This window comes from Monodon monoceros, unplaced genomic scaffold, assembly GCF_005190385.1.
Source record: "Monodon monoceros isolate NGI ecotype Baffin Bay Population unplaced genomic scaffold, NGI_Narwhal_1 Super_Scaffold_12, whole genome shotgun sequence".
Classification (NCBI taxonomy): domain Eukaryota; kingdom Metazoa; phylum Chordata; class Mammalia; order Artiodactyla; family Monodontidae; genus Monodon; species Monodon monoceros.
The window spans coordinates 58377021-58389318 of record NW_021703768.1 but is presented as its reverse complement, the minus strand read 5'-3'; the positions used below and the strand labels follow the sequence as shown (position 1 = coordinate 58389318).

General features: G+C 40.0%; 1 protein-coding gene across 2 annotated transcripts in view; it reads right to left on the bottom strand.

Annotated features, from left to right (window-relative positions):
- The window catches only part of ARHGEF28 (Rho guanine nucleotide exchange factor 28), a 309995-nt gene that overhangs the window by 21032 nt on the left and 276665 nt on the right, over positions 1-12298 (bottom strand). For both annotated transcript variants that reach the window (XM_029216894.1, XM_029216896.1), the window contains 2 exons: positions 9033-9518; positions 7034-7334 (listed from right to left, as the gene is read on the bottom strand). In XM_029216894.1, coding sequence (XP_029072727.1) covers positions 7034-7334; positions 9033-9518 — 787 coding nt within the window. The remainder of the gene's footprint in view (positions 1-7033; positions 7335-9032; positions 9519-12298) is intronic.

The window sequence follows — 12298 nt, the reverse complement described above, 5'->3', positions numbered from 1 at the left end:
AATGAATTCTTTCTACCAGGTAGGGATGAAGCTGAAGTTCACCGGATCCCAGAACATGCTTGGCAATTTTTTTCTTTTTAAGTTCTGCTAACACTTCCTTCTCTTTTGTACAGATGAGGAATTAAGGCTTAGGAATCACGCAGCAGCCATGCCAGCCTGAGTTAGCATTTGAACTGAGGTTCTCTAACATCAAGCCCAGCACTCCAGGCTGCCAGTGCAGGGGAAGATAACAGGATGGCTGCTTCAGAATCACTTAAGGAAAATGTCAGATACACAAATTTGCAGGCCCAGCCAAGTCCTACCAAATCAGAATCTCTGCACAGAGGAATTCATATTTCTATTGCCTTCTCCCAGAAACCATGGTACACAGCCAGCTACAGTAACCACGGTTCTAGCAGCCAATCCCACCCACGGCATCTCACTTCTCATGAGCCTCACAGTTAGAGGGTGGCCCTCCGTAACACCATCACAGGATTTTAGGAGCTGGAGTTGGGGGGGAAAAGTGAAAAAGAAAAGTTGTCTTCTTTGAAAAACAGAGACAGCAACCACCATCTCACAGGATGTTGTAAAGGGCAAATGAGACCATGAATTCAAAATGTGCTTTTGAACGGCATGAAGTGCCATATAATATTACATTAATTCACCCAAACGTGAATTAATTGGGATGGAATTTCCAAGCCAAGAGGAATATAAACTTCTCAATTTAAGTGAAAAAGAAAGTACAAGTTAGACCATCTATTTTTACAAATAAAGTTTTACTGGAACACAGCTAATCTCATTCTTTTTTTTTTTTAACATCTTGATTGGAGTATAATTGCTTTACAGTAGTGTGTTAATTTCTTAATGTACTGTCTACGGCTGATTTAGAGCTATAGTGGCAGAGCTGACTATATGCGACAAAGACTGACGGCCTGAAAAGACGCAAGTATTCACTGTGTAGTCCTTTAAGGAAAAGTCTGCCACGCCCTCTGAACCAGATGGTCATATTTTTCTTAGGCAAACATTAAACATCAGTCCTTAGCTGAACACCCCACATTTTAGGCAAGTCCTGAAAATTGAATTTTCACGGTTGGATGGACATGGGGGTGAGAGAGGAGACAGTCCCCAGATTCTGATTTGTGGAAGGCATGATGTTTTCTTTGCCCACTTTGGGTCATTGTCCCAGGAGTCATTGAGACTGACAGGAGCACGCCTTACCCTTCAGGTATGTTTGGTACCTAAATGGTTACAAACTTTCCTTGCAAACCCAACCCTTAATCACTTTGAGAGTAAAGCCCCACTGTACTAGAGTGGTCAAATATGTAACCCACAGACCACATATGTGTGTATGTACATGTATGTATGTATGTACTTGTATGTAGGGTGGGTTAAGCTAAGGATGACCCAAGGTCAGGCCTAACCCCCTGGAATCCTTCATACTGAGTAGGTTCCCACTTTAGCAGCTTGTTCAAACCAAATTGGAAGCTCGGCGGGGATGAACAGTCAGCCACACTGGCTGGCTGGCTGCCTCTGAATCCACCCACCTGCTGGTTTTGCTCTCCTGCTGTGTACTGGGCTCTATTCACTAAGGCGGGATGGCCCTGGCCCAGCTGGCTCACATAGCAAACCTGCCCCCAGAGAACTATGCAGTCAGGAAGTTGGCAGTGAGCACCTTTGGCTCACCAGGCTCTACAAGCAAATGGCATGTTTCCCTTTCCTGGTACAAAATCTGCAAAATCATCTATACTTGTCAGTGAGAAAAATTAAAATTAAGTCTTTGAGCCCAGTTATCTATGCTCTTGTCATAAAGCAGATGAACGAGAGCAAGCAGTATTTATTATTTCCTTTAAAATGTTAACCAAAGTGATAGCCAAGATTCTAGAAGAAAAGATAAAGAGCTGATCAATGATTTCCCAATTTTGACTTCTACAAACTCCCATAGATATATCTGGATAATAACTTGATTTCATATGAATATTCTCAACCCTTCAGCTTTGGTTTTATTTAAGCAATCCAAAATAAAGGCATCTAATATTCCCTCCCAGTCATACAGAGAGTTCAAAATTCCCAAAGCTCTTTAATTAAGGTCTAGGTTTGGGAAAATGTCCTAATGAATATATAGACATTTTTCTGCCCTAATTTCTGTATTGACACAGGCTTGATAACAGATACCTATATCTACAAATATAAAGAATATAGATATTTACCACAATTTTACTGTTACGCATTTTTTAAACAAAGTTTAGTTCACTCCCCTAACCAAGTTAAAAAAAAAAAAAAAGCTCAGATTGTTAAATTATAGTTCAAATATGGTACATTTCTTAAAAAATTAAAGCTTTCTTGGCACCTAAAAATAGCAAAGAGAAAATAATAATTTTATCCTGTGTTAAAGGCTGAATTGTGTCCTCCCCAAATTCATATATTAAAGTCCTAACCCCCATTACCTCAAAATATATTCGAAGATAGAGCCTTCAAAGAAGTAATTAAGTGAGGTCATTAAGATGGGTCCTAATCCAATATGGCTGATGTCCTTTAAGAAGATGAAATTTGGACACAGATTTGCACAGAGCAAAGACCATGTGAAGACAGGGAGAAGATAACCATCTATAAGCCAAGAAGAGAGACCTCAGAAAAAGCAACCCTGCCAACACCTTGATCTTTGACTTCCAGCCTCCAGAACTTTATTATGGCAGCTCTAGCAAACTTATACATCCACCTTTTCAAATACTTCTTTGTCACTGAAGTTTATATTATCTAACGCCAGCTTCAGTTTTATGGGAAATTGCCTGTAGGTCTTTAATAAAGCTTCCTTCCACACAGATAACACAAATAAGGTACCCATTTCTGAATTATAGAATATTTTTAAAACGTTAGAAATTATCACGTACTCACTTCTAAAAGACTATTACTTAAATACTAACTACAGCATAGCCTTTTATTTGGAAAATTTCTATTCTATTTCCATATGTAAAAAACATGCCATTGAAAGTTTAACGCAGCTGTCTGTATTTAAAAAAATATAACAACATTGCCAAGATGAAGTATTCTGAATACAATGCTTTGAATCTGAAAATATTTTGATGGGCACCAAATTCTAACAAGCAGCAAAGCGAAACACTCTTCTGGAGTCCAAACTTGATAAAGTTATTCTTTTTCCAATGTCAACTACGTGACTAAGGCATGAAATTTGGTTCTCGATTTAAATTTTATCATATGCGTTATGGCAAAACTATGATGCTTTAACTACATTGAAAAGGAACTTTTAAGGTAACCTGCAAATGTTGAGGTACAGATAAAAATATAACTGAAAAGGGAGACTAAGAAGATTTCAGATTAATTATCATACCAGAAAGTATTTTCTCTGTTGATTAATGAAAAAAAGGCAAATATAAACTAAGAGAGGCACTGAGCAAATAGTCCTAGAATTCTAAAGCTAGGAGAGAAAAAAAAAGGCACAGAAAGAATGCTTTTTGTTGGTTTTGCCTTTAAGAAGACTAATACAGTTGAGCATTTCATGGGGCCAATTACATAGCAATTGTCCTACAGGGACTATATTGTTGAAAGAAATTCAAATTTTCTGTAGTCTTGGCTAGTGTCCCTCAGAGGAGTGCAGATTAAGTTCCTAAGCCAACCATCTCTTCCACTATAAATAAAATCAAATACCAACTTGGATCTAATGTTCAAACATCAAGAATTTTGTTCATGAGACAACTTCCAAAACTGGAAAGTAAAGTTCTTTATAAAGTATTACCTTAAAAAATATTTACAAGTAACACAGGGATATCGTTAGGCAACACTAGAGAAAACAAATGATCCTTAACACAATGTGTCTTACGGGAAAAAAGTGAAGCTGAAGGGTATTTATATCTGAAGATCCTCAGAGCTCATGCAAGCACTGGCCACCACAGCCCAAATGATTGAGAAATATTTTCCAAATGGTAATATTAAAAAAAGAAGGAAGGGACGAAAACAACAACAAAGAACTGGACCTTCATCATAAACATCCTGCCAGATATTACAATGGGAGTTATTCTAGTTCTACTCCAACTTCTTTTAAAAGGGCAATTCAAAACAGCATTCTAGAAATTAACAACGTGCAGTGTAATGGTTCAGAGCATGGGCTCTGGAACCAGTCTTCCCAGTTCCTCTCTGGCTCTGCTATTTACTAGCTCTGTGGCCTTGGACAAGTCACTGAACCTCTCTGTGCCTCAGTTTCCCCCCTCAAATGGAGATAATAACAGAACCATCTCAGTGGGTGGTTGTGAGTACTAAATGAACTTCTCCATGTCAAACCTTAGCACAGTGCTTGAAATTTGGCAAGTGTCATATAACTGTCAGTGGTGGCAGTGGTGATGGAGATATTGAAAAACCAACTGAACACAAAGTGCACAGGAAAATGTCTGGTGAAGCTGGCTTGAACAAACTAAATGAAAATTCCAATCTAGGTGACAGCTAAACATGTTAGAGAATTTTATTTACATACAATTTTTTCCACCAGGCTTACTGCTCCCAAAATTCACATTTCCACTTATCTGAGCTGCTCTTAGGCACCCAGTACAAGACCAGACAAAAGAGCAAAGCATTCTTTAAGGAGCTGCCTGAAAACAGCTGACCTTAGGGCCTACTGATGAAACCAAACCACGGTTAAACACACATTTAACAAACACACCAGCCAAGAACAGGAGAGGCAAACTTCGTTAGCCAGGGTAGTTGTCACTGATGACCACTCACACAAAGATACAAGAGCAAATGTGAAAGCAGGCGACATTGACATGGCATCATCCTTGATTCTGGCACATGGACTGTCCCCCCCTCCCGCCTCCCACCCCCTCCCCCCCGGCCTACGTGGACAGCACAAGCAGAGTCTAGAGAAGACCACATCAGTGGCTTATGTTGAGCTACTTTTTTTTTTTTTTGCGGTACGCGGGCCTCTCACTGTTGTGGCCTCTCCCGTTGCGGAGCACAGGCTCCGGACGCGCAGGCTCAGCGGCCATGGCTCACGGGCCCAGCCGCTCCGCGGCACGTGGGATCTTCCCGAACCGGGGCACGAACCCGTGTCCCCTGCATCGGCAGGCGGACTCTCAACCACTGCGCCACCAGGGAAGCCCATTGAGCTACTTTTGATTCTAAGAACTGTGAAAACTCTGGAGTGGCTTGAACAATTTTATCTGGCCCTGACAACCCTCTTAAGAATATATATCCAATTTTCATTCCACTTCCCTACCACCTCCTTAATCTCTGACTTTCTTCTCTCTCCTCCAGAAACTTCTTATCACGCTTAAGTAAACAAACATAAATAGGGTTTTCTGACCAGTTGCAAAACTCCAGCGCTTGACAGCCCACACTGCATTTCTGATCTAATTCCCCCTGCACACACCAGGACGCTCCTGAGAGAGGAAGGCCAGAGTTGATTTTGCTCTCTTCTATCAATGTCCTGAGTGTCCTTGGCCTACACTGGACACAACATCTGAAGCTGAAGCACGTTTTCTCAGCATTTCCCTGGGCTATATTTAATTCCTTACATGTGGAGACACTGGTTTTATATATAATTACTGTTTATTTCCTTAGTACATGTTCTGTCTCCTGTATGCAGGCTGCCAAATGTTTAAAAGCTTTCTACTTTAAAGCACAAGTCAACAGAAACAGGTAGGAGATGCAGAAAAAGCAGAAATACTTCTTTCAAACAAAAGTGTAATGTGGTTTAACGCAAACTGAGTTTCTGAATTACCCCAAAGCCAGTATGCAAAATCACAGTGACAACACAGAAAGCACTGCAGATAGCAACTTAATGAATCCAACACAGCAAAGCAACATGTATCAAGAGAAAGCATTCTGCAATATGGTCTCTGTAGTGTTAGGGCTGCAACATAATACATTAAAGGGGTTACACTTTGCTACATTCTGCCCATTTTTTAAACCCCAATTCACTGTTCCATTTTTTTTCTTTTTTATTTAAGGAATACTTGAAACGATACTTAAAGAACTATTTCATTCTCTCTTATATGCTGACAAGAAATAAGAATGTTACAGCAATGACTGAACAATGTAAAGAATTATCCACTGCTAAGAATCAACATAATTTGGGTTAGTAATACATCTACTTTCAGGCAGTGTCAGAATTATTTACTCTCTAATTCGGAGAAGCTGAACACATTTAAACCTTTTCATTGCTGACAAATTATCCTACTGACAAACTAAGAATAACTATGAAGCATGGAAACCAATCTCTGTCCAGTTCTGAAGCTCTCTATACCACTGCTTGTTTCATGTTTCTGAAACATTTTGCTGTCGGTGATTTATTTCCCATCCATGTGGCCAGCCATTTGTTTATTCTATTGCATGCCATCTGTTTTTCGGTAGAGAGGTTTTGAGTTCTTCTCATTCCCTACCTCATATCCCACAGAAAACAATTTATAATAGACATAGAGTTAAATCATTTGGATTCATGTGGAGTTGGTAACTCGAGCTGCCTTTCATTTATATTTGGCAAATGCTTTAATGGGATTAGCAAATTGTGTCATTACGAGGTACTTATGGAGACACAACACCTTTTTTTTTTTTACAATGACAAATGATGTTAACAGTTTCATTTGGGGTATTTAACGGCAGTACAGAAGATTTTACTAACATTGCAGGAAATTGCCCCGAGAGACAATAAAGCCCTACCACAAACCCTGTCCATATCTTTTATTTCTGAGAGTCAACAAGTATGTGTATCAGGATGTGGTTGGGTCTACAGTGAGGAATAAATATCAAGTTGCTTCACTTTTCAAGGAAAGTTATTATTTAACCCACAGACCTAAAAACCCTGTCTGGTTCTCACATCTCAGTGGCATCCTCTAAGCCCTCCAACCATGGTCTAGTTGTCTCAATGCTCACAAGTGATGGCCCCCAGACTTCCCCCAAGAAAAGTTTATGCCACAAAGTCCAGCTCATCAGCACCAATTTATTCCCATTCTAGGGCCCACTTTGAGTTGCTCTAAAGAAGAGCCAACCATTCAGAAAAACAGCTCCTTGTGGAAACTATACAGATGATGTTTAAAGTATTAATTACCATTTTTACAAGAATCCTTGCTGCTTTGGTGGAGAGGGGGTATCTGATGACAGGACCCAGCGGCTATCCACAGTTCATGGCTGACATCCAAGGGCTGAGAAATGTTCATCTTGAGGTCTACTTGATTTTCACTAGTCCTTACCAAATCGGAATGAGATATACTTGGGGGGTAAGTGGCATCCTGATGGATATCTGCTGGAGTCGGTTTGTTCAAAGTGTCAAGTGACATTTGCGCTAAAGCTTCATTGATGAAGAATGAATTTTCATGACATAAACCCTCAGATTGATTAAGTTCCATTACCTGTGTAAGAAAAAAGAAAAAACACAATAATTCTTCCAGCAATTTGCACCAGTTTTATAAAGTATTTATTCCTAACAGAATTTAACAATCAAGATTTTAATGAGTGAGGTGGAGAAGGATATTACCCTTGACTCCCTCCTCCCATCCCCTTTTAATGAGCTAGTACCAAAAACTTCAATTGGCAACACACAGCATATCTTAAAAGAAATAAAAATCAAATGAAAAGACACATGCAGCTGTGTGCTCACTGCCGTTAAAGTGTTTCTACTTGAAGGGAATAGCATTTTCACTTTTGCTAAATAAAAGTTGAAGACATTCATGTATACATAAAGTATTGGCAATAAATATAATTTAGCCAACTTGAAAGGAAAGTCAGATATAACACAGATCACTCTTAGAAGCTTGTCAACTTTTACAACTTTATGTACAGTATTTACAATAGCCAGGACATGGAAGCAACCTAAATGTCCATCGACAGATGAATGGATAAAGAAGATGTGGCACATATATACAATGGAATACTACTCAGCCATAAAAAGGAACGAAACTGAGTTATTTGTAGTGAGGTGGATGGACCTAGAGTCTGTCATACAGAGTGAAGTAAGTCAGAAAGAGAAAAACAAATACCGTATGTTAACGCACATATATGGAACCTAAAAAAACGGTACTGATGAACCTAGCAGCAGGGCAGGAATAAAGACACAGACGTAGAGAACAGACTTGAGGACACAGTGAGGGGGAGGGGAAGCTGGGATGAAATGAGAGAGTGGCACTGACATATATACACTACCAAATGTAAATTAGCTACTGGGAAGCAGCCGCAGAGCACAGGCAGATCAGCTCGGCGCTTTGTGACCACCTAGAGGGGTGGGATAGGGAGGGTGGAAGGGAGGCTCAAGAGGGAGGGGATATGGGGATGTATGTATACTTATAGCTGATTCACTGTGTTGTACAACAGAAACGAACACAACTTTGTAAAGCAATTATATTCCAATAAAGATATTAAAAAAAGAATATAAAAAAATAAAAAGTATCTATGTGCACATAGTACAGAAAAGTAAACTCTTGGAACAAATGGAATTGTCAAGTATGGTTAGAGTGGGTGCAAAATGAAACACGGAACTTTTGGAAAGGCTTTATCCTGCCCAAACATTAATTAGTATACTACTTATGTTAACTGTCATTAGTGAAACGGATTTTGAATTTATGAGGTCAAATTTACAAAAAGAGAATAAGCTTGCAATAACGGAATAGTGGTGTACTTGTTAAATTCAGTACCTACGAACATTAATAGCTTAACTGATCTGCTGAAAGGTAAATCTATACAGAGCTCTGAAGACTGCAGCATATACAGGGGAGCTCGAACTACAGCATGCTCACGGTGAGCGTGCCTCCAGGGTAAAGCTCGCCTCAGTGGTACAACTCTAGTCTGTATTTCTTCCCTCGGGTAAGGGGGTCTCAGAGTACAATGAACCCATGGTCCAGCAGCACCCGGACCTTTCACGTGTCCATACTTCAAGTCAAGGTGCATATGTATCGTCTCTCAAGGGTCCCAGCTTTCGTTACCTACCCACCGAGTAACTCTTGTGAGCTCTCACACAAGCAGCGAAAAAGACAGACGTGTGGTCAGTGGCTCCGGAACCACCACGACCACGGCCGTCTCACACGCTGCTTCTGCAAGCACAGGGAGACCCGTACCTCCACGCCTCCTCCAGGCAGCGCCGCGGGAAGGCTCCTCTGCCGGCTGTGCTTCCAGCCACGCAGCAGGCTCTTCTGGGCCCGCATCCTCTCCCTCTCCCTCTCCACCAGGCGCTGGCCCTCCCGCAGCCGCTCCAGGCTCTGCTGGTACTCCTGGCGCTGCTGGTCCAGCTGCCCCCGGCTGCTCAGCAGCAGCTCCTCCTGCAGCCGGCACTCCCTCTCGCGCTCCTGCAGCCGGCTGGCCTTGGCCTCCTGCTCTCGCTGCTGCTGGTCGCACCTGCGGTGCCAGCGCTGCCGGTCCTGCTGGAACTGCTGCTGCAGCTCGTGGAGGTTGGCCAGCTCCTCCCGCCGCTTCTCCAGGCTTCGGCGCTTCTCCTCGTCCTGAAAGGGGCTGCCTCGGAAAGAGGGGCCGGGGGACAGGCCCTCCTGCTGCTGGAGAGCCAGCCTGTGCACCTCAATGTGGCTATCCTGAACGGTCAAGGCGGCCTGTCCGAGCAGAGGGCAAAAAAAGCAAAGGCGTCCGTACCGTGTGCACCTTGGGTTGGTACCACCTCAAGAGCATGACCAAATTATTTTCTCTGAATATCTCTGTCCTTGTTCTAAGTTACCTCCTGAGACTGACCTTGGCACTTCAAATAGGCTTGTCTGCATTTCCTTAGTGGTATGGCCTGGAATTTATACACAAAAGAAATAAAGCACAGAAGCAATACTCATCCCCTCTTTTGGAAATGCGGTTTGTTGCTGGTTGTTGGATAATATTTAAGCAATAAGAATTCAGTACCTAAATTCACAGGACTCTGCATTCCTGTGCTATGCCTCATTCTTTTTCTGAGGTCTTGACAGTCAGTAATTCAGGAGAATTTAAGAATCTATATAAATCTGGTAGTACCCTTTGAGTCTCAAACCAGAAATTACTTAAGCTATATGACATACATGAAGACATAAAAATAAAAGTCAGCCACTTGGAAGCTTTGCTAAATAACCTTTTTTTTATAATATAATGCCCAAGAACAGCAGTTAATATCATGTTTAGGAGATGTATAAATGGTAAAGCTAGTCTCATTACTGCTATTTCTTTGTATTACAGCAGGAAGGTCATGCACAAAACACTAAGCTGAAATTCATTTGTTTAATAGAGTGCTAAAAGGAGGCTGGACTGCTTCAGGGGACACAGGTACTCTAAAACCCAGAGGACATTACCAACCAGGGACACAGATACTCTAAAACCCAGAGGACATTACCAACCAGGTTAAAAAAACATTTTGAGTTACGGCATCTGCCTACAAAAAGTTTGGCAGTATCACAGGAAATAACTGACAAGTTTTGGAAGGATTCCACAAAACAAAACAAAAAAATATCTGTAAATGCCCCTGGAAGGCTTTAATTTTAAAAGTCCCCAATGAAAGCACAAAGAAACAGAAAAGGGACAAATTGAAAATGGCCACATACTGGGTATGTGTGTGTACGTTGTGACTCGTTATGAGAAATTATTACTCTCCTAGGGATAAATTCTCATTTTTCTTTCCTAAAAATTTAAAAAGCTGTCCATGTAACAGATGCTGGGAAGATGGGGATTTGACCATTAGTTATTTGTTAACTCAGCAGTTTCCCATGCTTTTGAAGGTTAAAGAACTAAGGTATATTTTAAATTGGTATTTGTCTTGGAGTAAGACTCAAAAATGTATTCAGTGGGGCCTTTTGAAATAAACTTCATGTTTTTAAATTTGAAAATCAATTCAAAAAATTTCAAATTCACATGAATATTTGATTAATGTCTTTTAGCAGTTATTATAAAGAAAACAATGATACCATTGAGAAGAGGTACTAATAACTTTGATATTTAAATATGAAATAATAAGCCATTCAGGACTCTGCTGACCTGGCTAAAGCAAACTGTAGACTGCACATCACCACTTAATTCTAACAAATCCTAAGGGCATCATCAGAGTAAAACAAACAAACAAAAAATCCAACATTTTATATGCCAAAACTGCTATAGGCAATGGAAAGTCTCATGTAAGGATTACAATTAGATTAATTAAATGCTACCCTGAAGTATTCTTCATATATATTTAACATTCGAGATAAGACTATTCCCTTCTGTAGCAGAGAGGTGAAATCTGAAGACTGGATATTCATCTTCACACTTAAAGTTTACATTTACATTTAGGACAGAGAATAACGCTTGCTTTTGAAGTTTAGGAAAATTCCCAATTCACTCTCTCTCCTTTTCTTTTTTTAATTATATTGAAGTATAGTTGATTTACAATGTTGTGTTAATTCCTGCTGTACAGCAAAGTGATTCAGTTATACATGTATATTCGCTCTCTCTTAATTTTTCTCAGCTGAACTGTGTCCTTTCCTTTCTGCCTTGCCTATACCTCATCTCTAATTCTATTCTTCTAACATAGGATCAAATTTCATTTTCATCTGATTCAAAAATCCTTTGTAAAAACTTTAATCATGCATAAAACATTCAGCTTCAAAAGAGACGACTGTGCCATGAACAGAAATCTTTGACAGCCCATATCCTTAGACCAGCTCAAAAGCTTTGGTTAAGAGAACCCACTATAGAATTTGGTATTTGCTTCAGTGTTGCAAAAACTAGGTCATTTAGGTCATCCAGCTTTTCTGAACCTTGAATCCACAGAGGGCTGCATTCAAGGTTGAAAAGAAGAGATATGACCTTGTGAATGTTTTCATCAGGCAACACAAGCTGGGACACTCAATGTTTTCATCTCCCAAAAGTTAATGAAGTGCACGCAAACTATACCCCTTCTCAGTTAAAGTTTAAAAGAAAGGATATTTGTTTTACATGAGAAATTAATCTCTAAGACCATCTACCCCAGACCAGCATATCTAATATAAGGCACTAAAGGCATTCCCACTAAATCTTGAATACGACAAGGGTGCTTACTATTGCCACTATTATTTAAGACATTTCAGAATTTCTAGCCAAAGCTGTAAGCCAAGAAAATGAAATTGATATAATTATTGAAGAGTAGCCAAAATACCACTGCTTTCAATTTTTTACTTTCTACTTGGAATAGTCCAAAGAATCAACAGAAAAACTATTAAAACAAAAAAACAAAAATTCAATGAGTTGGCCAGTTAAAAAATATATAAAAAACCAATACCTGTATTTATACCAGCAACCAACATTGGGGAAACAGAATGAAAAAAAAAAAATTCCATTCACAATAGGAACAAAGAGACAAAAATATCCAGGAATAAACTTAGCAGAAAAAAAAGTACCTAAACGAAGA